The sequence below is a fragment of the Triticum aestivum genome, chromosome 2D (genome assembly GCF_018294505.1).
Source record: "Triticum aestivum cultivar Chinese Spring chromosome 2D, IWGSC CS RefSeq v2.1, whole genome shotgun sequence".
Lineage (NCBI taxonomy): Eukaryota > Viridiplantae > Streptophyta > Magnoliopsida > Poales > Poaceae > Triticum > Triticum aestivum.
This window is the reverse complement of record NC_057799.1, coordinates 568,150,033-568,177,733: the sequence shown is the minus strand read 5'-3', so window position 1 is coordinate 568,177,733 and position 27,701 is coordinate 568,150,033. Positions and strand designations below refer to the sequence as shown.

General features: G+C 43.1%; 1 protein-coding gene across 1 annotated transcript; it reads left to right on the top strand.

Moving 5' to 3' along the window:
* Positions 1-517: 517 nt before the first annotated feature.
* Positions 518-4,533, top strand: LOC123054559 (uncharacterized). Its single transcript, XM_044478349.1, has 3 exons — positions 518-2,079; positions 2,173-2,407; positions 3,917-4,533. The coding sequence occupies exons 1-3, from the start codon at positions 607-609 to the stop codon at positions 4,225-4,227; spliced, it is 2,019 nt and encodes a 672-aa protein (XP_044334284.1). The 5' UTR covers positions 518-606; the 3' UTR covers positions 4,228-4,533.
* Positions 4,534-27,701: the final 23,168 nt, after the last annotated feature.

Here is a 27,701-nt window from a genome sequence, read left to right as displayed (position 1 = left end):
AAATTGTTAATACTTCATGAGAGGAACATTTTTCAAAAATTAAACAAATTAAAAAATCTCATACGTATATATTGTGCATTTTTGGAATATAAATATAATAACTAAGAAAAAGGAAAAGAAAAGAAAAACAGAAGCCATTAGAAGTTTTCCGCTAGTGGCATTTTTGAGCATGTGTCTAACAGATTGATGATATTTTTGAGCAGTTAAACTTGCTAATGACAAAATTGAGCAGTGGGATACAACTAGTGACATAAATGATAAAAAGTCTTCTAATTATTGCGCATTTAAGTGACTCAATCAGACATAAAAAATACCGACATGAATCTTCATATAAAGTATAAAGTTAATGACATATGACTTACATTTTTTTGAGCGACTGACATATAACTTAGATGTGCACTACTTAGGGCACATATAGCAAAATCGAAAAAGGGAAAAATAACTAAAAGTACCTACTGGGCCGGGCCACTACAGGGTGCCTTGAAGCGAGCGAACACTCCGTATCACACAGCGACCCGCCTGCTATGGCGGTTGTCTCAAAAAAAAAGGGCCTGCTATGGCGGAGGTATGGGAGCTCGGAAGAGCGAATAGATTCTAGGGTTCCAGATGCGTCCCCCAAATCAACCGCCGGCGGCGGCGGCGATCGAGCGCATCTATAAGCCGACAAGCTGCGAACCGCGGCTCGAGGATCAACGCCGGGAGAGATCGGAGCTTCTCAAGAAGATCGCCGACTCGTATGATCATGTCCGCAATCGGCTCGCCATGGCTACGGCATTCAAGGAGGAGACCTTCGTCGGCGCCGGCCTCTCCGTCGGCCTTCTCGACCCAGCCGCGAACATCATCTACAACACCCTCACCGCCTCCGACCTCTGCGCCGACGAGACCCGGGGTGTTCCTCAGCACCGGGACATGGCCGAGCGCTCCCTGGCCGGCCTCGTCGCCTTCCTCACCTCCTTCTTCCGCTACCTCGCGGACTGGGAGGCCGTGCGCTACCTGCTCCGCGCCGACGCCGACCTCGTCTACGCGATGCGCCTCGTCGCGCACGACCGCTGTCTCTCCTCCTTCCAAATCAACTCTGACACCGGCAGGTCCGTCGTCCGCACCGCCCTCACCTGCGCGGCGCTGGCCTCGAAGCACATGGATCCCCACCACCTCGTCCGCGCCTGGCTGTCGCCGGTTCGCCCTCTGGAAGAAGCCGTCCACGCGATCCAGAATGAGATGAATAATTTCACCTGTGTATTCAACCCACTGCATCATGCTCGCAAGCGTCCTCGTATGCAAATGCAGCCCCTTGATTTTGCTTGGAAGCGCGCATTGGAGCTCCCTGAGTTACCACCCACCGTCGTGCCGTATCGACCTTACAATTCCATGAAGTTTGTGCTCCTCCAGCGCATCCACGCCTTCTACCTGAAGGCACTTGCTCTGCTTCCGACGAGTGAGCTCCGGTCTTCCTACCACCACAGCATGCTCGAGGCTGGCCACTGCTATGGCCCATTCAATCCCGTCGCCAACATCATCATCAACACAATCTGGTATAACACCGTCTCCCCACCGACCAAAAAGATTGAGCTTGACATGATCAGTACCAATAGCCTGTTACGCATCGAGGCTCGCTCCTTCTATGGCTTTGTTTCTTTCCTCTGCACTTCGGGCAAGAAACTCTATGAAGCTATGCGCTTCTTGCTCATTTCTGATTGCGCTCTGGGGGATATGAACTTTTCGAACCCTTTGGCTGGCTTTGGGGATCGAAACAAAATTTGTAATGCCTTCAGGGCTGCCGGTGTGGCTGCTTGGCACCCTGACCCTGTCGCGCAAGCAGAGTTTATTTCCTCATGCAGTTATCCATTCTCAAGTCCGACGATTAATGCTCCACTCGACTCTGCTGATGTTGAACGCATTACCAGAAAGATGTTTCAAGGACTCCCTACCCCTGGCAATTCGCTGCGGCATCAATCTGTTCCCATGCCCAAGATCTGCCGTCGTGTTCAATGTAAAATTGACCAATGGATGCACGAGTATACAACAGTATCTAAGAAAGTCAAAGCAGTGCTGGCCTCATATGCACTCGCCTCATACAGAGTTAGTTCATCTTGAGATTTGTGTCTTTACTTCTAATTATCATCCTGGCATGTGATAGTCGCTGATTTGCTCCTTGCCTCTGCCCACTTGCAGGAACCCATGTATGTTCATGTTATTTGTGGCGTCAACCATAATGTGTCTGGCCCCGAGTACTGTTATGATACTGGCACACCCGTTTCGATATACCAACACACTCATGTTAATTTTCTGGCAAGTCGAAGAGATGGAAACCCAGAACTCTTCTTTGCTGAACTTAGCAATGACGAGGCAGAGGATGGAGGTGGGAAGGTCTTGTGTTGTCCTGTGAATTTTCCACAACCACGACAAGGTATCTTTTTAAAACCACCTCTAAGGGTCTCTTTTCAAGTCCTAATGCTTTACTGCTAGTGACAAGATATAAATATTTTTAAATAAAATTGGAACCTATCTCGGCCTGCAGTTTGGTAAAGTTTGAACATTCAAATTTACCCACACAACTCCCTGGTATTGTGGTCATATCTTTACCTACTCCCGCCGATTCAAAATAAGTGTCGCAGTTTTGAACTGGGCTTTAGTTCAAAACTATGACTTATTATGGATTGGAGGTAGTACTATTTAGTGTAAATGCATTCCAAATTTGAAATCAATACATCAATAGTGTTCACTCCCAAGCTACCACTGGCAGTGTAAGTATAGGCCCTGGTTACCCACATCTGATCTACATTCTTAAGCCCAGATGTTTAACAAGCTGATGATTTACTTCTCTTGCTCGAAGTTGCTATCCAGCAGACTTCTAAGACATAGGGAAAAAAGGTGTAGTAGGTCCCCTCCCTATAAGAATTAACTATAGAATCTGAAGAAGTCGTCTAATAGCTCAATAAGTTGGCTGAACCAAGTTTAACTTTTGCTTACATGCATATCCTGATATGAATTAGATTTATCTGGTAGATAACCATAATAGATCATACCAATTTTTGTAAACACACATTCTGGTCCAAATTTTGGTACACACTGTCAGTGAGCATCAAAACTTGTGAGTAGTACTTGCCCAACACTGCTGATATAAACTCAAGTAATAGACTAAATCCATTATTACGTCTCAACCAACCTGATGATCCAACAAATGTTGCACACCAGTATTTAAGTTCTCAAGCGTACGAACATCAATGGTTATCAATGATTCCATGGATAACTGGAATGTTTCTTTGTGTTGCTTATCAGTTCAGGCTTTGAGTTGCATACTTCATTTGAAGTAGATTCAATTGCAATAAATTGCTGTGTTAATCCTTTTTAGTAAAAAATGCATGATGGTTCCCTGTTCTTAGGAAATTGCACACATTTAGGTTCTTAAATTTCATGGGTTATCAGCCATTTTAACTAGTCCAGGACAGCAATTTATGATGTGGCATGCTACTCCTTTTGATCCCTTGCCTTCTGTTGGAGTGGTAAGATAGTTTGCTGAAAACCCCATCTTTGAACCTCATATAGTAGGGAGCCCTATGTCGGCTACCGCACTTCTATGCATTGCAGTCTTGTTTTTAGGCAGATATCAGCAGGGGTAATCCCACCTTGATGTTTGCATGATCAGCCAATTTCTCGCAGTTATAAAGCATAATAAGAGCTGGTTAGGGTATAAAGCATTCCCTTGTAAACTTTTACAGCTGTTAGCAGAAGTGTCTGAGTTGCTTGCCCAGTTGCCACAAAAATAAACACTATCTATGCATGCATAGATAGTTGTTGGGAAAACTGAGTCTCTCCTCTGAAATTTCATTTTTGCAATAACTCCTTTTTATTGCCGATAGCTTATGCTAAAGTGTTTGATGGGTGCTAATCTTGCCATCTTGTTTGTGTGCTTCAGAAGAGATCCGCTGTCTGTACTGCGATTACGAAGGCACCAAAATCGTGCACCCGGCAACGGAGGAATTCCCATTCAAAGGGCGTGACGTGGAGTTTCAGAAGATGGTGTGTGGAATAGATCCCTACCAAGATGAAGCATCTCCATACGAGCGGCAGCGCTACACCAACTGCACTATCATCAGGAGCTCGTCCAAGGCATTAGATTGGTTGGGATATGTGGTAGATGACTGGATCTATACCGACTTTGACGAGGAAGATGACAGTGATGATGATTGTAGTACTGACGAATCTGAGCGAGGTGGGTTTGGCTAGCGTTACTCGCAAGCAGTTACGGAGTAGTTTCCTACTTTGTTGTACCCCGAATCAGGACAGGAGGCCTGAACGTACCCTCCCTTGCGGCCTTGGCACGAACGGCCGTACCCGGGAGTAGCTCCGCGCGACAACGAGCGTGTGAGCGCGAGCCGTGGGGTTTTCGCACCAGCTCATACACTTCGTGCTTTGTTAAACCCCTCTTCACCGAGTGTGGCGTTGCAAAGGACGAGCTCCATGGAGCTCGTTTTGCAAAATATATATATGCCAATTTTTTTTCTACAAATGCATATGCATATTCTTCAAGTATGTATAATTTTCATCAACTAATTTGATTATTTGCATGCTACGCAAAAAAGACAAATATCTGACACAAATACAACAAAGAAAAAGCCTATTTCAATCTGTGTATTTGTCTTTTTTGTATGCATCACATATGAATATATATATATATGTTTATGAAAATGTACACGTGTATACTACAAGTATATGTCTACATGAAAATATATTTTTCTGATTTTTTTGAGATATGGAAAATGTATTTTGGCTGAAAAAATATATAGAGCTCAATGAAGCTCGGCCTCTGCAGCCACTTTTCGCCTCTTCACCTTCTTTCTTGGCAAAAATTAAAGTGCTCCTTCTTTCTTCATGCAGGATGCAGCCAGCTCCTCCTTCGCCCTTATTCTCCACCATGGCCTTATCTTGAGAATGAAATTGGTCCAATTCCACACACCCCTATCCAGGGGCGGGCCCAGTTCAATTCATGGGTATTCAGTTGAATACCCACAATTTTTGCCAAAGAAATTTGCATATATAAAATGTGTACCATGTTTTATATCAAAAGGACAATATTTACGCAGAATAACAGGCTGCGTATGCTTTCAGCCCAAGGGAATAGCGAGCCCCCTTCCCGTTTCTCTCTGCTCCTGCTCAACATGGAGTCGGCCAGTCCCAGCCCAAGTGAAAACTCGGTAGTGGATGTGGGGCCAATGGCAAATCCTAAACGGCGCCTTATGCACCCGTCCTTCCTTTCTCCCAAACGGGCGCACACCTTATCGTCAGCGCTGGGCCGGCCCATCTTTCCCTTTTTTTCTTCTGTTTTAACGCCTATTGTCAGCGTTGGGCCAGCCCATCTTTCCCTCTTTTTTCTGTTTTAACACCTATCGTCAGCGCTGGGCCGGCCCATCTTTCCCTCTCTTTTTTTTCTGTTTTAACGCCAAAATAACTATGCTACGAGCAAGTTTCGAACCGGCGACCTCTTGCTCTTACTTAAGCTGCGCTAACCACCCACCACCAATGCCCGTGGTGGCCTCACGGATGATCTTCATGCTTGCGTGCGTTACAGTGTTTGATGGCCAAGGGAACTATTTGGGTGCTTCTGTTACAGTGTTTGATGGCATCACGGATACAAAAGTTTTAGAAGATCATGCTTGCTGTGAAGCATTCTCTTTAGCTGCTGATCTTCACATCCAGAGGATTAAAGTAGCAACGGACCGTGCAGCCACCGTGAATCATTTACAGGGAGAGTTTATGGGTACTTCTGCCACTATTATCAGGGATATCTTGAATAGGATGTTGATGTTTGACAAACCTGAAGTAGTGCTTGAAGGAAGGGAATCGAATTTCGAAGCCCATGATCTGGCTAAAGCATCGGCCTCTCTTGCCGCTGGACAGCATATTTGGTTATCTACCACTCCTAATGTTTTATTTGTACCAAACATTATTGAGAGTTAAAATAAAGTGTGGTTGTGACCCCTCAAAAAACAATGCCCGTGGTGTTCCGTTTCTTCTTTTTCTCCTTTTTTTCTTTTTTCCTTTTCCTTGTTCTATTTTTATTGGAACGGTTTTCTTGGTTTTTTATCTATCTTTTTTATTTTTATTAATTGAATGAATTTTTTAAAATCGACAAACTTTTTTGTGAAAGTCGGTGAACTTTTTTCAAAATCGAACGAACTTTTTTCAGATCAATGATCTTTTTTCAAAATCAATGAACTTTTTAAAAACAATTGATGAACATTTTTCAAATGAAAAAACTTTTTGTCAAAATCAATGAACTTTTTTTAAATCGATGAACTTTTTTAAAAACGATGAAATTTTCTAGAAATCAATGAACTTTTTTCAAATCGATGAACTTTTTTGAAAGTCGGTGAACTTTTTTCAATCTTTTTGTGAACTCTTTTTGAAAATCGATGAGCTTTTTCTGCAAAATGATGAACCTTTTTCCAACTCGATGAACTTTTAAAATTCATGTTTTTTTCTAATAATTCAAAAATCTAAGCGATACAATATAAGTAGCACGACCAGACAAGTTCTTATACTATTAACGTTGGTTTCAGTCACTTCGATTTAGTTGCTCCAGTGGTATGCACATTTTTTTTCAAGAATCCAACGATGCGAGTTCCAATCCTGGACTTAGCTAATTTTTTTGCGTTTTTCCCGTGCTATAAGTTCGGTACGCTCGCTTTCCGTGGGCTGGCCCAACTGAGCGCTACAGTGAGCGCCAGTTGGTTTTCACGGTGCAGAAGGCGCCATATAGGAGCTCCCGGGGTTAATTGCACGATTGATCACACGTCCCGACTCCCAGTTCTCATCGCTGGCACGCCACACACCGCATCTGGCGCAGTGGCGGACCGGCACACGATGGTGCTGCACATACATCCGGCGTGGAGATTGAGTCGAGGCGTCGATCTTGTTCGTCAGTCAACACATCAATCTTTTCAGATACGTTTTATAAATTTTCTCCATCTATTAGGGCCTTTTGGGTTAATTCTTGATTGTTGTCTCCGATTCAATCTGTGGAGGTGCTTCATAGTTGTTTGTTGGTCAAATGTTCTTTTTTATTTTGGAGAGATGGGCATTAGTAGTACCGGATGTGAATTTGTTTTGGATGAATTGGCATTAGTACTATCGATATCGATTGTACCCACCATTTGTATCAGATGTCGCCACTTTGATATGTTATAAATAATTTGTCCTTCCATATGTTGAGCAATTCCAAGTTATGGTCCCAAGTAAAAAAAAAAAATCAAGTTATGGCCAATTATATGAATCTAAGATATTATTCCCAATTCTATGTTTATATTATACAATTTGTATAACATGGTGCTATAATCATTTATACTTGCCGAAAACAAGAGGGGCTGCAAAAAATTGTATACCTTCAAAAAATTTAAATACACACTCTAAGAATCCTGGGCCCGCCCCTGCCCCTCTCCCTTTATGATCTACTCCCTCCCGTCCTACAAGAGCATCTCTAACAACAGCCCCATGATAAAGCACGGACGGCTTTAACAGCTGCCCAATAGCAAAAAATTGCAAAATAAAAGAAAAAATTGGACAGCCCCCAAAACGGGCCCAACGTGCAGCAAATATGCGGTAGTCGGGCGGCTACCACAAAAGCACTAATGTCTACTACACAACCTTCTTCTTGTAGACTCGTGTTAGGCCTCCAAGCGCAGAGTTTTGTAGGACAGTAGCAAATTTCTCTCAAGTGGATGACTTAAGGTTTATCAATCCGTGGGAGGCATAGGATGAAGATGGTCTCTCTCAAACAACCCTGCAACCAAATAACAAAGATTCTTTTGCGTCCCCAACACACCCAATACAAATGGTAAATTGTATAGGTGCGCTAGTTCGGCGAAGAGATGGTGATACAAGTGTAATATGGATGGTAGATATAGGTTTTTGTAATCTGAAAATATAAAAACAGCAAGGTAACTAGTAACAAAAGTGAGCGAAAACGGTATTGCAATGCTTGAAAACAAGGCCTAGGGTTCATACTTTCACTAGTGCAAGTTCTCTCAACAATGATAACACAATTAGATCATATGGCAATTCCTCAATGTGCGACAAAAGTCACTCCAAAGTTCCTATCACGGAGAATATAAGATGGAATTGCTTGTAGGGTACGAAACCACCTCAAAGTTATTCTTTCCGATCAATCCGTTGGGCTATTCCTATAAGTGTCACAAACAGTCCTAGAGTTCGTAGTAAAATAACACCATATGACACACATCAATCAACCCTAATGTCACCTAGATACTCCAATGTCACCACAAGTATCCGTGGGTCAATTATCCGATATGCATCAAACAACTTCAGATTCTTAATATTCAATCCAACATAAAGAACCTCAAAGAGTGCCCCAAGATTTCTACCGGAGAAATAAGGACAAAAATGTGCATCAACCCTTATGCATAGATTAACCCAATGTCACCTCAGGAATCCGTGAGTTAAGTACCAAAACATACATCAAGTAAATCAATAGAATATCCCATTGTCACCACGGGTATTCCACGCAAGACATACATCAAGTGTGCTCAAATCCATAATAGTATTCAATTGGATAATAGTGAAAGCTCAAAGGTAAAACTCAATTCATCACAAGAAGGTAGAGGGGGAGAAACACCATATGATTCAACTATAGTAGCAAAGCTCGCAGTACATCAAGACCGTGTCAAATCAAGAACACGAGAGAGAGAGAGAGAGAGAGAGAGAGATCAAACACATAGCTACTGGTACATGCCCTCAGCCCCGAGGGAGAACTACTCCCTCCTCGTCATGGAGACCGCCGGGATGATGAAGATGGCCACCGGTGATGGTTTCCCCCTCCGGCAGGGTGCCGGAATGGGTTCCCGATTGGTTTTTCATGGCTACTACGGCTTGCGGCGGCGGAACTCCCGATCTAGGTTTACTTCTGGGGGTTTCTACATTTATAGAAATTTTTGGCATCAGGAACAAGTCAGGGGGGGTCCACGAGGCTACAACAAGGCAGGGGGCGCCCTCCACCCTTGTGGATGCCTCGTGGCTCTTCTGGCCCAACTCTTTTGCTTCGGGGGCTTCTTCTGGTCCATAAAAAATCACCGTAAATTTTCAGCTCATTTGGACTCCGTTTGATATTCCTTTTTCGCGAAACTCAAAAACAAGGAAAAAACAGAAACTGGCACTGGGCTCTAGGTTAATAAGTTAGTCCCAAAAATCATATAAAATAGCGGTAAAACATCTAAGATAGATAATATAATAGCATGTAACAATCAAAAATTACAGATACGTTGGAGACATATCAGACCCCCGTTTCACTCCCGCGCCCAGGCAAAAAATCACTGGATCCGCGCGCCTGCTGCCATCGCCACTGCAGACCCACCACCATAGACCAACATCGTTGCCGCTCTGCCACTACTTCTCTACCCCGTCGCCCCTCCTCTGTTCGCCCCCGGGTTGTCGCCGCTCTGTCGTTCGCCCCGATTTGTTCTCTGCCCGTGTCGTGCCCGCCGCATCAATTGGTCGTCTATTCGCTGTTGATTGGCGCCGTTGTGTCCATGGTTGTTCTGTCATGTCCCCACTCGGTGTTCTAGTGGCCGTCGGAGCTGCACAACTGGGTGCTGTTGGGGAACGTAGTAATTTCAAAAAAATTCCTACGCACACGCAAGATCATGGTGATGCATAGCAACGAGAGGGGAGAGTGTTGTCCACGTACCCTCGTAGACCGACAGCGGAAGCGTTATCACAACGCGGTTGATGTAGTCGTACGTCTTCACGATCCGACCGATCAAGTACCGAACGTACGGCACCTCCGAGTTCTACACACGTTCAGCTCGATGACGTCCCTCGAACTCCGATCCAGCCGAGTGTTGAGGGAGAGTTTCGTCAGCACGACGGCGTGGTGACGATGATGATGTTCTACCGACGCAGGGCTTCGCCTAAGCTCCGCAATGATATTATCGAGGTGTAATTTGGTGGAGGGGGGCACCGCACACGGCTAAAAGATCTCAAGGATCAATTGTTGTGTCTCTGGGGTGCCCCCTGCCCCCGTATATAAAGGAGCAAGGGAGGAGGAGGCCGGCCCTAGGAGGGGGCGCACCAAGTGTGGAGTCCTACTAGGACTAGTCCTAGTCCTAGTAGGATTCCACCTCCCATATGGAATAGGAAAAGAGGAAGGGAAAAAGAGAAGGAAGGAAGGGGGCGCCCCCCTTCCCTAGTCCAATTCGGACCAGACCAAGGGGAGGGGTGCGGCCACCCTTGAGGCCCTTTTTCTTCTTTCCCGTATGGCCCAATAAGGCCCAATACATATTCTCGTAACTCTCCGGTACTCCGAAAAATACCCGAATCACTCGGAACCTTTCCGAAGTCCGAATATAGTCGTCCAATATATCGATCTTTACGTCTCGACCATTTCGAGACTCCTCGTCATGTCCCCGATCTCATCCCGGGCTCCGAACTCCTTCGGTACATCAAAAATCAATAAAACTGTCATCGTAACGTTAAGCGTGCGGACCCTACGGGTTCGAGAACTATGTAGACATGACCGAGACACGTCTCCGGTCAATAACCAATAGCGGGACCTGGATGCCCATATTGGCTCCCACATATTCTACGAAGATCTTTATCGGTCAGACCGCATAACAACATACGTTGTTCCCTTTGTCACCGGTATGTTACTTGCCCGAGATTTGATCGTCGGTATCTCGATACCTAGTTCAATCTCGTTACCGGCAAGTCTCTTTACTCGTTCCGTGACACATCATCCCGCAACTAACTCATTAGTCACAATGCTTGCAAGGCTTATAGTGATGTGCATTACCGAGTGGGCCCAGAGATACCTCTCCGACAATTGGAGTGACAAATCCTAATCTCGAAATACGCCAACCCAACAAGTACCTTTGGAGACACCTGTAGAGCACCTTTATAATCACCCATTTACGTTGTGACGTTTGGTAGCACACAAAGTGTTCCTCCGGTAAACGGGAGTTGCATAATCTCATAGTCATAGGAACATGTATAAGTCATGAAGAAAGCAATAGCAACATACTAAACGATCGAGTGCTAAGCTAACGGAATGGGTCAAGTCAATCACGTCATTCTCCTAATGAGGTGATCTCGTTAATCAAATGACAACTTATGTCTATGGCTAGGAAACATAACCATCTTTGATTAACGAGCTAGTCAAGTAGAGGCATACTAGTGACACTCTGTTTGTCTATGTATTCACACATGTATTATGTTTCCGGTTAATACAATTCTAGCATGAATAATAAACATTTATCATGATATAAGGAAATAAATAATAACTTTATTATTGCCTCTAGGGTATATTTCCTTCAGGTGCACCACCGTCGTGGCCGAGCGGAGGTCGGCGACATTTGGCCGACCACGACACGGCGTCTCGGAGCTCTTGGACGGATAGCCGGCTTCCCCATGTTGAGGAGCACTTCCGGTGGCCGTTGCCCACCCCCTCCCGACAGTCGCAAGCCACTGACGACTCTCCGGTCGGATATCCCCTCCTTGCACACAAGGTGTTCGACGAAATAACTACCAAGGGAAGAAAAATCATTTTCGGGTTTTATGCATTTGTAGAACTAAAGCTTGGTGGGTAGTTTCGTATTGTAGATGAGTTCGTGCGACTCCAACTATTATGATGATTCCTCGTCGGGTGAGGAATTTGTTTTGACCGAGGAGGAAGATATTGCTATGATTGTGATCATGCACAAGAACAAGAAACCGAAGCACGGAGGTTAGATTTTTGGCCGTGAGTTTCTATGGAAAGAAAGGAAAGAGGCGGGCGACCGATTGTGGGGCGACTACTTTGCCTCAAGACCTCACTATCCAGAAAGGTATTTTCGACACCGGTTTAGGACGTCCATGGGCTTGTTTCTTCACGCACGCAATGATGTGAAGGAACATGACCATTCCTTCATTCAAAGGAGGAACTGTGCCGGAGCTCTTGGACATAGCATTGAGGAGGTCACTGCTGCATTGTGCATGATGGCTTATGGTATTCCGGTAGATTCCATTGATGACAACTTGGCAATGGGAGAGAGCACTTCAATTTTCTTCGTCAAACAATTTGTGAAGGTGGTTGTGAAGTGTTTGGTCCTGAGTATTTGAGAGCACCCAATGCTCAAGACACAACAAGACTTTTGGAGATGAACAAGGCCCGTGGGTTTCCAGGCATGCTTGGCTCCATTGGCTGCATGCACTGGAAGTGGAAGAATTGCCCCGGAGCATGACATGGACAGTACAAAGGACGCAACCATCATTCTTGAGGCAGTGGTGGATCAGGAGACATGGATCTGGCAATGCCTACTTTGGGATGTCTGGATCTTGCAATGATATCAATGTGTTGCATCGATCTCCTCTCTTCACCAAGTTAGCTAACGCGGAACACACATGGGCGACTTTTCAAGCAAATTGGTGCATGTACAACTTTGGGTATTATCTTGCGGATGAGATTTATCCAAAGTGGGGTACTTTCGTCAAGCCAGTTCCAAAACTCCAAGGTAAGAAAGAACTTTACTTTCACAATGCTCAAACATTTGCTAGAAAAGATGTGGAGAGGTATTTTGAGATTTTGCATGCCCAATATGCTATTGTGCGAGGACCGACTAGGTTTTGGGATAAAGATATCTTATGGTACATCTTGACAGCCTGCGTGGTCTTACACAATATGATCCTAGAAAATGAGCATGGTCAAGATTTAGACTATAACACCTATGACCTCATGGGGATTCCGGTTCGGTCATGTCGGGTGCAAGACCGTTTTCATTGCCTTCTTGAGGTCTATGATAAGATTCTAGATTCCGATACACACGAAGAACTCCAAAAGGATGTGACAGAGGAGTGGTGGGCATGGCATGGGAAACAACGGGCATAGTTTGCATCTCTATGTTTGTTTCATTTATGTGCTAAACTTTGTCCTTGAGCTTCATGAACAATTTATGTTGTGGATTTGATGAACTATGAAATAATTTGCTAAACTATGCAACAATTTGTAGTTTGTTTGAAATTCACTTGAGATGCATTTGAACTTCATGGGCGTGTCATGGACTGTTTCTCAGATCTTCTTATGTCTAACGAGTATATGCGGCAGAAGAATGGTGAGAAGGCTTACCAAATGAAGTTTTGACGCATGTTCTATATTCAGACATTATTGCAAGTTTACCTCCCGAACTTGAGTTTCTTCTCCACTTAGTTGTATTGATTGGTAGTCAACTAAATTAGTATTTGTGATCATTTTTTTAACATGTCCAGATCCTTCTGATGAAACCAAATTTGGATCATTCCCAATATAAAACAATTTTCTCAGAGCTCAGTATTGGATATAGGCTAGAGAGAGTTGGATTGATAAGGTTTCTTTCCCAAAAGAAATTAAAAGAAGTTCTCCAGAACTTATTTTTTACTTCAATCACACATTATCTTATCAACTCCCCAAAATAGTTCCACATCCCTTGCCCAGTGCAGAGAAAACCAAGAGGACCAACCAATTGGTTCCTTGTTGTTGCAAATTTCATCGATATGAGCTTCGACATTCTCAATCCTGACATTGATTCACACAAAATTCTGACGCCAATTTCAACTGTAGTATACAATTTCAAAATGCTTTTCATAGCAAGCTATCCTCATTGCCCTTTCTTCAATATCCAGACTTTTGGAATAAGGCACATGAAAGTGCCAAAGTTGGAAACAAGGTTTATTATCCCCTTTGGATGTATAGAGCTCCTTGGTTACACACAATCCTCTCTTTCATTTTTTTTTTGTTTTAGCGCAGACTATGCTGCATGCACCAACTTTTGTGTCATTGTAATACAGGGAATCTGTTGATACATGCATCTATGTGTGGAAGTACTTGACAAGTTACAACGACATTGCAGCTAATATATTATCAAAATTTCGTGCCATTCTTTTATTTTCCAATAGTCTTCCAACTTTTTCCTTTTTGCTAGATTTGCAAGCTTCATATCTTGTTTGAATCTCATTTTTACTACAACGAGATGCAGTCTTCATTTCTTCCTTTGTTTACCCAAGTTAATCTTCAGCTGAATGTGCAAGCTTTTCGAGAGAAATTTGTGTTCCAACTGCCGACAAACAAGTACAATAGAATAAAACTACCATTTGTCAAAGATTTCATAGAAAAACACGTAAGTGTGTTATTCATTCAGTCTTCTTACTAATGTTTGACACTTATGCAGTGAGTTCAGTTTTCCTGTTCATGTAGCTTCAAAACTTGAAGTAATTTAGTTTTCTGCCCCAAATTGTTGCAGGTCTTGGACCTGTGTTGGAGTGACTGGGAACTGTAGCATGGGAGAACTTGAAGTAATGCGTCTTCCAAAGAATATGAATTATCGTATTCTTCTAGCTCTGTCAATTATGCATTTACTTTTCTGCTCATGTAGCTTCGACACTTGAAGCAATACAGTTTTCTGTTCCAAATTGTTGCAGGCTTTGGACAAATTGGAACTTATACGATGGGACTTCAGCATGGCAAGCAAAAGAACTTAAAGTAATGCATCACTACTAGGCAGTAAGAAGAATATTGGGTTACAAATGGAAATGTAGATTGTTTTTTGAGAAGTTAGCAAGCTTCAGTTCATCTATATTTGAGAAGTTTGTACTTTGTGAGTGAATGTTTACTATCCAGTAATTATCATTTTTCAAATGACTAGTTCGAAACTACCGGGTAGTTGTTTTACAATTTGTGCTGACTCAATGATTACTATCAAATAGAAATACTTAGTATGTAGTTTTAATCCCCTGCCTCTTTGATTGAAGAATTTAGTACACTTTGTTCTTCAGAACAACATTTTTAGTGACTTTGCGAATTTCACTCAAGTGTACGTTAGAAAATAAGAAAGAATTAATTTATTATGCACAAATTATTGAGAAATATGTACATTTTCCAAATCGGAAAGAAGAAAATGTACTCTTAGTTGAATGTGTCCAAAGGAAAGAAGTAGCAAATAAAGAAGAAAAGGAAAGGAGGAAAGAAGAAGCAAAGAAAGAAGGAAAAAAAAGAGAGGAGAAGAAGAAACTGCAGGCGCAACAAATTTGAATCAACTGCTTGTTTCCGCGTTCAAGCCCCGATCGGAAGATAATGTACAGGACGCCAACTGGACCGGTCCAGTCCTGCGTTCCCTTCAATGTTAGTTTCCTCTCGGCTCGCGTGACGCAAGAAATAGGGGCGCCCCACCCCTGAATTCCCTAATGGACGCTCATTGCGTCAAGATGTCGTTGTTTCGCAACTAGCGAATCCACGAAGTGATCGCAGTGGGCCGGACCATGTAAGTTGTTTAGCATGTAAAAATATTCTGATTTTGAGAAGGTTCCAACTCCGGATTTTTCTGATTTTAGGAACCTTCTAAAAGGAATCTAAACGACCTTTTCTGGTTTTCTGTTTTTATATTGGTTCTCTTTTTTTATTTTATCTATTTCTTTTCTCTTTTCTCATTCTTGTTGTTTTTTCTTTTCTTTCTTCGTTTTTTGATTTTCATGTTGATTTTCTTCTTAATATTTTTTTCGAAAATTTCAAATATTCAAAAAATGTTCCTCTTTTCAAAATTTGTTCACAAATTTTAAAAATGTTAAAGTATCAAAAAATGTGCAGGAATTTCAAAAAGTTTCCTGTTTTTATTTTTTCCCACAATTTCAAAAAATGTTCAGGAATGCAGATATATGTTCATTTTATAATCACAAATTGGAAATATTTATTTTGGAAAAAGGTTCAGGATTCGCGCTTTATAACTTTAGTTAAAAATTCGAAAAATGTTTGTGTTACATAAAATGTTCAAGAATTTAAAAAAATGTGATGATTTCAAATTTTCTTTGGAATTTCATGAAATGTTCCATGTTTTCACGGTTTCAAACTTTGCTCAGAAATTCAAAACATGTTCCCGTTTCAGAGGAATTTCAAAAAATGTTTGCAATTTAAAATTTTTGTTTGGAATTTGATGAAATATTCCATTTTTGGTAAAAATTTCTATAAATGTTCGTGGTTTCAAATTTTTGTTCCAAATATCAGAAATGTTCCACTTTTCAAATATTTGTTCAGAAATTCAAAAAATGTTCACAGTTTAAAAATGTGTTCACAAATTCAAGAAAAGTTTTTCAAAACCCAAATAATTTGTGCAATTATTCTGGCTTAGGAAAAAACAATTATTCAAAAAAAATTCCTATCTCTGAAAATTTCTTCAGAAATTCAAGAAATGTTGGCACTTTTTATAAATATACATTAAAAAACCCTTCACCCCAGTAACTAATTTCGGCTCGCTCAAAAAAAAAAAAATCGGTTCGCTACAATAGTTGTTCCGGTTCGCTACAGTAAAATATTCTGGTTCTACATCTACTTTAGCTCTTTAAGTTCTTTGCTGCTCTACTATCAACAATACTTGTTAACTAGAGTGCCTTTTTTGTTTGTTTGAGAAACTGTTAACTTGAGTGGCTAGGAGGGTGTTCTAATCCTGTACCCCGCGCGTCTCCTATTTTATGCTATTTTTTCCGTCCCGCGGTAGAACACGATGGGCCGGCCCAGTCAGGTAGCCTCCTGTGCGTGGCGCCGCTAATTTGACTCACTTTGCGTCAAATAGCGAAATCACTAATTAAGGAGTACTCGTTGCAAGGAACACTCCACTTTCCCTGGTCGCGACAAGTGGCGCACATGCAGCGCGCCACTTGTCGCAACCTGGGAGTTTTCCCTTTTTTCATAGATCCGTTTATTCAAAACGTTTTATCTCTTAAACCGTGCGTCCAAATCTCGAACCGTTTTCACCATTGGATTCCTCGCGTCGAGATCTTCAAAACTAGATCCCACGTTGATAGGTTTTGACGAACTTTTTTTTATGAAAAAAACCAAACAAAAAAAACCGGGCGAAAAAACCGAACCGGGAGCACGGTTTTTTTTTCCTTTCCGAAAGAGGCACATCCGTGCCTCTCGCGAAATCACAACCGTGCCTCTCGTGGAAGCAAAACCCTGACTTTCGTGGAAGGAAAAAAAAGACAGAAAACACGTTTTTTTTCCGTTTCCGAGAGGCACGGCCGTGACTCTCACGAAAAAAAAACAGAAAACGCGTATTTTTTCCCTTTCCGAGAGGCACGGCCGTGACTTTCGCGTAAGCACAACCGTGTGTCTCGCGAAAGCAAAACCGTGACTTTCACGAAAGAAAAAAACAGAAAACACGTTTTGTTTTCCCTTTCCGAGAGGCACGGCCGTGACTCTCGCGAAAGCACAACCGTGCGTCTCGCGAAAGCAAAACCGCGACTTTCACGAAAGAAAAAAATATATAAAACGCGTTTTGTTTTTCCCTTTCCAAGAGGCACGGCTGTGACTCTCGCGAAAGCACAACCATGCCTCTCGCGGAAGCAAAACCGTGACTCTCGCAAAAGGAAAAAAAAACAGAAAACGCGTTTTTTTTTCGTTTCCGAAAGGCACGGCCGTGACTCTTGCTAAAGCACAACCGTGCCTCTCGCGGAAGAAAAACCGTGACTTTCGCGAAAGAAAAAAAAACGTGTTTTTTCGCGCAAAAATATTTTTTTTTGAATTTATTTTTTTGATCGAAAAGCTAAGAAAGACCGGGGGAAAACCAAAACATCGAAAAAAACAAAAAATAAACCGTTTAAAAAGCCGAAAACGCGTGCGAAAAAAATCCAAAGGGAGCGTCCAGAGCGCGACACGTGGCGAATGGTTGAGAGCGCGCCAAGTGGCGCTGATCGTTGCGAGGCTCCCGAAGGAGCGCTCGTTAACTAGTTGCTCCCGTCAAATAGGGGCTACTACTATTTCACACGGACTGACTAGTTGCTCCCCAGCTTCGACGAGCTGCCACCAAGTCCGGCCGAAACCCTAGCCTCCGTTTCCCCCCATCTCCCCCGCCCTCTCACTACGGAGAGAAGGTATCTTCCGGCGACGAGATCTTCAGGCATCTCGAGGTAGTTGTTCGCCGTCGTCTGCAAAAACCCTAGCCGAATGTTATCTGTCTCTCCTCAAATGTCGCCTTCAAGGTCGAGACTGTTTAGAGTTTTTCAGTTGACATGCTGGTAATTGTTCTAGATAATTGTGCAATTTCTGTACCATGATATGCACATGCATCCTCATGTCATGTTGGTACCTTTTCTTTTCATTTCAAGGATGCCCTTCTGCTGTCCCCTGCTCCTGCTAGTGCTAATGTCATATGGCCTTGTTTTTCTCCCTTTCATGGTTAAATTCCAAATGTTTGATTCACTATGCTACTCTTTCAACACCCCTGCATGTAGGGCTGCAAACGAGTCGAGTTCGAGCGAGTTGGCCTAGGCTCAGCTCAACTCATACTAAAATTCGAGCGAGCTTAAAATGTGCGAAGCTCAAGGTCGAGCTGCAGAAAGTAGCTCGTGCTCAGCTTGTAACGATCTCGAGTCGATCTCGAGCTAGTTTCGAGCTAAATAAGATGATTTTTAAAATTATTTTAAGGAAAATTTTAAAGCAAGATAGACCACAACACAACAAAAAAATCTCTACAAATTCGACTTATTCTTTCTCAAGTGAAGACTAGTATTTAATAACAAGAAATCATGGATAGAAGGCGATGAAGGTGCGCCAGCTCTCAAACATTGACCAAAATAACAAAATATTGAACACACGGTTGCCCACGTGATGAGAATAAATTTTCTCCATGCTTAATTTCCATGTTTGCTAGTAGGTAAAGTGAAGCTAAAAATCGTACAGAGCATATACAGAAATGAATGATCCTAATTCTTGGCAATAGATATGAAGGTTATTTAATATACTTATATGATATCGAGCTATCGAGCTAAAATCGAGCGAGCCAATGTTGGCTCAAGATCGGCTCGTTTCTTAATCGAGCTACATAAAGTGTTCATACTTAGCTCATTTCTTTTCGACTCGATCTCGAGTCAAGCTAAAATACGAGTCGATCTCGAGCGGCTCACGAGCCTCGAGCTTTTCTTGCAGCCCTACTCACGAGTTACGTTTCACTTACTTCCGAAGCACGCATATAGCAGCTTTGCCTTTGTATAAAGCAATGGAAAATTAGTAAGATACCATCCTCTGTTGCCCAGAGGACGAGCTCCTCTTAGGCAGTTCTGCTCGGAGCCTCAAAGGATGAGCATCTGACACTTTTGGCTGCAGTTGTCTTCCATGCATGAATACTGTGCGGTGTTGCACCCTGAAGAACTCCTTCCGAGCTTGGGCATGTAAGGAACAAGTTCAGTCAATGGCCATAAAACAATCAGTAAACTTTGCAACGAAGCTAGACCTCCCTGGTTTCAGTTGCCAAGACAATTTCTTAGGTAATAAGCATCCTTGCCATACAGAAGACAGTGCTAGCTCTTTTCAAGAGCAGTCCAAACAGAATAGTATCTTTGGGACTCAGAGGACATTGCTAGCTCTTTTCAAGTCCAAACAGAACAGCATCTAGCAGAGAGGAGCAGCTCCACAAGTAGCTTGGTTACAGAGTAACAATCATCACAGTCCTAATCAGAAGTTCAAAATCAGCACAGAGTTTCCAGGCACAAATTATGCAAGGAGGCGCTAGAACAAATTTCCGAGTGACTAAAGAAGATCTGTAGGGTCAAACGTAAGGTCATTGTCAACAATGTAGCACATACACATTGGAGGCCGCTACATAACTCTAGCCAATGCCCAGTACTGCCCGTCGGGCGAGGAGACTAAAACAAGCCAAGCAATGTTCCCGCCGGTTGATCTATCGGTTGGTGCAGTGTTTTTGCCGCTCGGACCAATAGACGAATGATTTTTATCACTTAGCACTAGTAGAAAAACGAGTTTTAGTACCGGTTCTGAAACCGGTACTAAAGAGTGGGGATTATTTTTATTTTTATTTTTGAAATAAAGCAAAAACAGCCAGCCTACTGCGCCGGCACGGCCTGCATACGACTAGAAACTCAATCTCTAGTTGGGCCAGGATGCAGGCTCATACGGCCCAGTAGGCCCCACAGGGCAGAAGACTTGCAATAGGCCCACAAAGGCCTGCTTAGAGAGGAGCTCGACACGGTAGCCGCGGCGGGGCTTATAAACCGGTGCGAGCTCCTCTCAACTAGCGAGGTGGGACTAAACATTGTGCACTGCGGGTGGCAGCGCACCACCTTTCGTACCGGTTGGGGGCTTCAACCGGTACTAAAGGAGGGGTCTTTAGTACCGGTTGGAGCCACCAACCCGTACTAAAGGCCACCACCTCTTTAGTACCGGTTCGTGGCACGAACCGGTATTAAAGGTTCGCCATGAACCGGTACTAATGAGCGCCGCCAGCCTGGCCGTTGGAACCGGCATTAATGGTCACATTAGTGCCGGTTCAATACCAAACCGGGTTAATGAGTTTCACATTAGACCCTTTTTCTACTAGTGTAGAACTTGACTCTAAGAAGTGACCGATGAATTTTATCTCTCTTGATCTGGTCTGTCGTGTCCAAGATCTGATGCAAGCTAGAACGGATCTACTGGTTGTTGAACCCCCTAATTTGCAGCTTGGACGCAGCAAGAACACAAGATAACTCGGCCATCAAGAGATGGACCAAATTCGCGAGCACATACCTGCCAGGAGGATGAAGATGATGATGCCGATCCGGCGATTCCCCTCCTCGGCAGCGGTGGACGAGGAGCGGATCGGCTCAGTATGTTGGCTGCTGTTAGCTCACGGCAGTTATTTCTACTTGCTAGTACACTCTACACACCTGCCAGTAGCTGCAGAATAATTGAAGACGCCCGTAGCGAGGGTCCGCAATATGGCGCAATGCCTTTCACATGCAGTGCAGTGGGAATAAAGGCAATGCATGTTGCTTTGGTGCAGCTCAGGCACAAGGACAATGATATGGTGAGTGAAGTCTGATTTAAACCCTGACGTTGTAGAGCTTGTCGAAAACGAACCCTCACCTCCGAATCCCTGAAGTCCGTACCCTGTACTATCTAATCCCGGTCGTTTTTAACCTTGCGGTCACATCCAAACAGGGATTTTGTATTTGGCATCGGGAATGGCCGGGATCGGTGGGTTAGGCAGCACATGTGTTGAATTGCGGAACGTGCGCACCAACCCAGCTAACGAGCTATCGTCTCAAGTGAACAGAGATAGCTCTTCTATAGGAAACACACACAAGAAAAGGCATCGTCCCCGGGTTAGCTTCAGTCTGATCTGCTGCGGCATGAAGGCATCGTAGGAAGAATACAAAGCGCCGAGTAGCTGCACCAGGGGTAGCGAGGAAGGAAGAAGGTGGCTGGTGCAGCTTCGATGGCTGCAGCGCTGCGGCCGCCTCGCGCGCTCAGAGATGTGCTATGGCGAATGGGTGTGCTGCAGTATGGAGAGTTGGAGACCCACCCAGTGACGTGCGTTGCGTACATGATGCAGTCATGCAGAAGAAGAAATAGGTGGAGGGCAGCGCGGAAGCCCCGGCGGAGATGTATGCTCGCTCGTCGGTGGCCAAGCCGACGTTGTACGTGGCTGAGCTGACGTCCATGGAGTCCTTCAGGTCCCCAACAACGGTGAGGGACGGCGTGATGTGATGGCCAGTAGGCGCGCGACAGCCCCGGCGATGCATGAGCATGAGCCGGCGAGACGGCTGTCAACTCGGCAGTGTATGAAGCCGTGTACAAACAGTCGGAAGTCGGCGAGCAAAACGATGTTGCCAGCAGTGCACACGTAGGTACGCAATCCTCAGGTGCGTGTGCAAGTACGCGTACACACGTATCTTATTTTGCGCTGCTCGTACATGCATACCCTTGTGTTGACGTAGCTAGCGTAGGTACGCTGCGTATGATCGACCGGCGCCCCTGTGTCAAAAAAAAAAGAAAAAAAAAGAGAGAGAACAGAAAAGAACGACCAACCGACGCAGTATGTACTCACACTGCCACGCACAAGACATGCATGCATGCACTCGTTTAAACAAAAAGTCAGCAAACCCGGTCTTTCCCTGCCATGTCATTAAACCCACTCTTAAAAAGGCATCAAGGTTAAAAATGACCGGGATTAGAGAATACAGGGTACAGACTTCAGGGATTTGAAGGTAAGGGTTCATTTCCGACAAGCTCTACAACCTCAAGGTTTAAATCAGACTTCACTGGGTGTAAATTTATTGAGGGTCATACAATGGAGGCCAACTATCCTTTCTCGCATCCCCACAATCCTCGTTAAGTCTTTAGATTGTCAATAATTTCCTTTCAGGGGTATTTGGATCATTAATTCCTGAGGCAGCTTGTTGATTTTTCAATTAAATGGCGAACGTATATAAATTAATTAAATTTGTTGTATTAGGTCGAGACGGTACAATTTAATTGCGAATTTCCTTAATGATATTCAATACCCCTCTGATCTTGAACATGAATATGTTTTGTGAGTAGTTACTTTTGTTTTTGAGGACATGGGAGAAGTCTTGTTATAAATAATCATGTGGATTTGATATTCGTTCGATATTTTGATGATATGTATGTTGTTGCTTTCTTTAGTGGTGTCATGTGAAGATCGACTACATGACACTTCACTATACTTGGGGCTAAGGGAAGACATTGTGGAGTGATAAATAGATGATGGGTTGCCAGAGTGACGGAAGGTTAAACCCTAGTTTATGAGTTATTCCGTAAGGGGCTGTTTTGGATTCATATGTTTCATGTTCTGTTTAGATTTATCTAAATTCTTATTTCGTAGTTGCGAATGCTGCAAGAGGGGGTAATCATAAGTGGGAGACTTGTTCAAGTAAGAATAGCACCCAAACACCAGTCCTCGAGAACGCTTTGCTTACTATAAGAGAACGTTCCGTCTTGTCCTTTGATATAAAAAGGATTGAGCCACCTTGCTGCACCTTTGTTACTATTGCTACTGGTTACTTGTTAGAAATACATTGCTATCAAACTATTTGTTATCGCTATTTTTAGTGCTTGCATAGAATACATTGCTGAAAATCGCTTATCATTTCCTTCTACTACTTGTTGGGTTCGACACCCTTACTTATCGAAAGGACTACGATGGACCCCCTATACTTGTGGGTCATCACAAAGTTTCTCCAGGAATTAGAAAGCTTAGCAATTATACATTCCGCGACAAATTTGCCCAGTAAATCACACTTAAGAAGCTCAAGCTCCTTAGCGATGCATATTATTGATGGAAATATGCCCTAGAGGCAATAATAAAATGGTTATTATTATATTTCCTAAATCATGATAAAGGTTTATTATTAATGCTAGAATTGTATTGACCGGAAACTTAAATACATGTGTGGATACATAAACAAATACCATGTCCCTAGTAAGCCTCTACTAGACTAGCTCGTTGATCAAAGATGGTTAAGGTTTGCTAACCATAGACATGTGTTGTCATTTGCTAACGGGATCACATCATTAGGAGATGATGTGATGGACAAGACCCATCCGTTAGCTTAGCATAATGATCGTTCAATTTTATTGCTATTGCTTTCTTCATGTCAAATACATATTCCTTCGACTATGAGATTATGCAACTCCCGGATACCGTAGGACTACCTTGTGTGCTATCAAACGTCACAACCGTAAATGGGTGATTATAAAGATGCTCTACAGGTATCTCCGAAGGTGTTTGTTGAGTTGGCATTGATCGAGACTAGGATTTGTCACTCAGAGTATCGGAGAGGTATCTCTAGGCCCTCTCGGTAATACACATCATAATCTTGCAAGCAAATGACTAAGGAGTTAGTCATGAGGTGATGTATTACGGAACGGTACCGGTAACGACATTGAACTAGGTATAAAGATACCAACGATCAAATCTTGGGCAAGTAACATACCGACGGACAAAGGGAATTACGTATGTTGTCATAACGTTCGACCGATAAATATCTTCGTAGAATATGTAGGAGCTAATATGGGCATCCAGGTTCCGCTATTGGTTATTGACCTGAGAGGTGTCTCGGTCATGTCTACATAGTTCTCGAAACCGTAGGGTCCACATGTTTAATGTTTGATGACGATGTAATATTATGTGAGTTAAGTGATTTGGTGACCGAATGTTGTTCAGAGTCCCGGATAAGATCACGGACATGAAGAGAGGTAAAGATTGATATATAAGACGATGGTATTCGGACACCGGAAGTGTTTCGGGGGGTACCGGGTACTTATCGCGTCACCGGAAGGGGTTCCGGACACCCCCGGCGAAAGATATGGGCCTTATAGGCCAAGAGGGGAAACGCACCAGCCACAAGGGGCTGGTGCGCCCCCCATATGGGCCGGCCTAAGGAGGAGAAGGAAAGGGGAGAAGGGAAAGGTAAGTGTGGATTAGGATTCCCACTTCCTTCCCTCCCCCCTCTTTCCTTCCCCCTCCGACAAACATGGCAGGGGGGCGCGGCCAAGGGCAGGAGCCCAAGTACGATTCGGACCTACTTGGGGCGCCCCTTGGCCTCTCCCCTCTCCCTCCCACCTATATATATGAGGAGGGGGGTGCCTAGCACACACCAGACAATTGCCTAGCCGTGTACGGTGCCCCCTCCACTGTTTACACCCCGGTCATATTTTCGTAGTGCTTAGGCGAAGCCCTGCAGAGATCACTTCACTATCACCTTCACCACGCCGTCGTCCTGACAGAACTCGTCTACTACCTCGAGGTCTTGCGGGATCAAGAAGGCAAGGGACGTCACTGAGCTGAACGTGTGCCGAACGCGGAGGTGCCGTGCGTTCGGTACTTGATCGGTTGAAGCGCGAAGAAGTTCGACTACATCAACCGCGTTGTGAAACGCTTCCACTTACGGTCTACGAGGGTATGTATACACACTCTCCCCCTCGTTGCGATGCATCTCCATGGATAGATCATTGCGTGTGCGTAGAACAGAGTCCAAACGCAGCGAAAATTTTTGTGGATTCTTTTTGGACCAGAAGACATCTAGTGGGACAAAGAAGTACCGAAGAGGGAGCCCGAGGTGAGCACAAGACACCAGGGCGTGCCTGGAGGCCCAGGCACGCCCTGGTGGGTTGTGCCCACCTCGGTGGCCTCCCGCACCGCCTCTTTGCTCTATAAATACCCCAATATTCCATAAACCCTAGGGGAGTCGACGAAAATCAATTCCAGCCGCCGCAAGTTCCAGAACCACCAGATCCAATCTAGACACCATTACGGAGGGGTTCATCATGTCCATTGGTGCCTCTCCGATGATGCGTGAGTAGTTCTTTGTAGACCTACGGGTCCGTAGTTAGTATCTAGATGGCTTCCTCTCTCTCTCTCTTTTGATTCGCAATACAATGGTCTCTTGGAGATCCATATGATGTAACTCTTTTTGCGGTGTGTTTGTTGGGATCCGATGAACTTTGAGTTTATGATCAGATCTATCTTTTTACCCATGAAAGTTATTTGAGTTTTCTTTGATCTCTTATATGCATGATTGCTTATAGTCTCGTATTTCTTCTCCGATATTTGGGTTTTGTTTGGCCAACTTGATCTATTTATCTTGCAATGGGAAGAGGTGCTTTGTAATGGGTTCGATCTTACGGTGCCTGATCCCAGTGACAGAAGGGGAACCGACATGTATGTATCGTTGCTATTAAGGATAACAAGATGGGGTCTATTTCTACATAAATAGATCTTGTCTACATCATGTCATCATTCTTATTGCATTACTCCGTTTTTCCATGAACTTAATACACTAGATGCATGCTGGATAGGGTCGATGTGTGGAGTAATAGTAGTAGATGCAGGCAGGAGTCGGTCTACTAATCTTGGACGTGATGCCTATATAATGATCATTGCCTGGATATCATCATGATTATTTGAAGTTTTATCAATTGCCCAACAGTAATTTGTTCACCCACTGTTTGCTATTTTTCTCGAGAGAAGCCACTAGTGAAATCTACGGCCCCGGGTCTCTTCTTTATTATATTTGCCTTTGCAATCTATTTTTATTTGCTTTTATTTTCAGATCTATTAAACCAAAAATAAAAAAATACCTTGCTGCACTTTATTTTATTTGGCGATTTATCTATTAATTTATTATAACTTTCTCACGTCCATTTGCTAATTTCTGGCGCCGTTGCCCGTAAGGGATTGACAACCCCTTTAATACATTGGGTTGCGAGTATTTGTTATTTGTGTGCAGGTGTCGTTCACGTAGTGTTGCGTGGTTCTCCTACTGGTTCGATAACCTTGGTCACATCACCGAGGGAAATACGTATCGTTGTTGTGCTGCATCATCTCTTCCTCTTTGGGGAAATACCGACATAGTTCAAGCAGACATCACCATACTCAAAAGATAAAGTGACGTGCATAGAGCATTCTATAAATCAACCAAGGACTATATCATACCAGCATGGTGCATGAAATAAAAAGGGAAAATAAAAACAGAAGACGCTCCAAGAATTTGCGCATATCATGTGACAAATAAAAATATAGCTCCAAGTAAAATTACCGATAGTTGTTAGAAGAAAGAGGGGATGCCTTCCGGGGCATCCCCAAGCTTAGTTGCCTGGGAGCCCTTGAATATTACCTTGGGGTACCTCGGGCATCCCCAAGCTTAGGCTCTTGCCACTCCTTATTCCTTCATCCATCGTGATCTCACCCAAAACTTGAAAACTTCAATCACACAAAACTTAACAAAAACCCTCGTGAGATCCGTTAGTATAATAAAGCAAATCACTACTTTAAGTACTATTGCAAACCCGTTCATATTTTGTTTTTGCATTATACCTATTGTATTATAACTTCTCCATGGCTTATACCAACGATACAATCCATAGTTCCATCAAAACACATAAAACAATGCATCAAAAACAGAATCTGTCAAAAACAGGACAGTCTGTAGCAATATGAACATTGACCATACTTCTGTAACTCAAAAATTCTAAAAATTTAGGAAAAAAGTAAAAAATTTGCATATAAGTATTGTGTAGAAATTTAAAAAACTTTTGACATTTCAGTAAAAAAATTAAATTCACGCACTACAGCCAAAGTTTCTATATTTACACTGCACATACCAAACACGCAATCTAATCATCCTAAAGGCAAATATTGGCACATTATTTTTATAATACAATGGATTTGTACAAGGGGATAATTATTTTTGAGAGAAACTTCCATGAAAAATTCTACATTGTTTCCATGAGCATGAACACAAGTGTTCAAGGTCGACCCTCACTTCTCCAATGCATAACCTTTCCAATCGCTTCTCTTTTTGAAAAACTTTTTAGGTTCCCCTCTATATTTTTTTGTTTTAAATTTTTTTAAAGCACACAATAGAATAAAATGACTCTCTAAAAATTCTGGGTTGTCTCCTTGGCAGCGCTTTCTTTAAAGCCATTAAGCTAGGCATAAAGTGCTCAAGTAATCGATCACCCGGATCCCAAGGTATATCAACGCCAATTTTAATTAAAAATGATTTGTAATTTAGTATTGAGCACAGCAACATATATCATGCAACAACAAATTCTAACTCTCTTCCTATGCATCGGCATGTCATAAAAGAACAATTCATGCACACATAGTAAAGGCCAATACATAGCATAAATAGTTTCTTGCAATTTTATTGTATTGGAAACATAGATAAGTGGAGATGTAGTTCCTCTCTCATAATAATTGCAAGTAGGAGCAACAAGCACGTGCATCTTATATTCATCAAAATCATCATTTGTAGTAGTAAAACGCAACCCATCAATATAATCCTTAATAAATGCAAACTTATCCGATATAGTGTAGTTGGGAGAATTCAAGAGGATAATAGGACTACCGTGTGTGGGTGCAATAGAAACAATTTCATTTTTAACATAA

What these genes read in the sequence shown, in the direction of transcription:
- LOC123054559 (XM_044478349.1), top strand. Translation starts at nt 607, where the DNA reads ATGCGTCCCCCAAATCAACCGCCGGCGGCGGCGGCGATCGAGCGCATC. An exon ending in ATGCACTCGCCTCATACAGA is followed by an intron (nt 2,080 to 2,172) that starts GTTAGTTCATCT and finishes GCCCACTTGCAG; the next exon opens with GAACCCATGTATGTTCATGT. An exon ending in TTTTCCACAACCACGACAAG is followed by an intron (nt 2,408 to 3,916) that starts GTATCTTTTTAA and finishes TGTGTGCTTCAG; the next exon opens with AAGAGATCCGCTGTCTGTAC.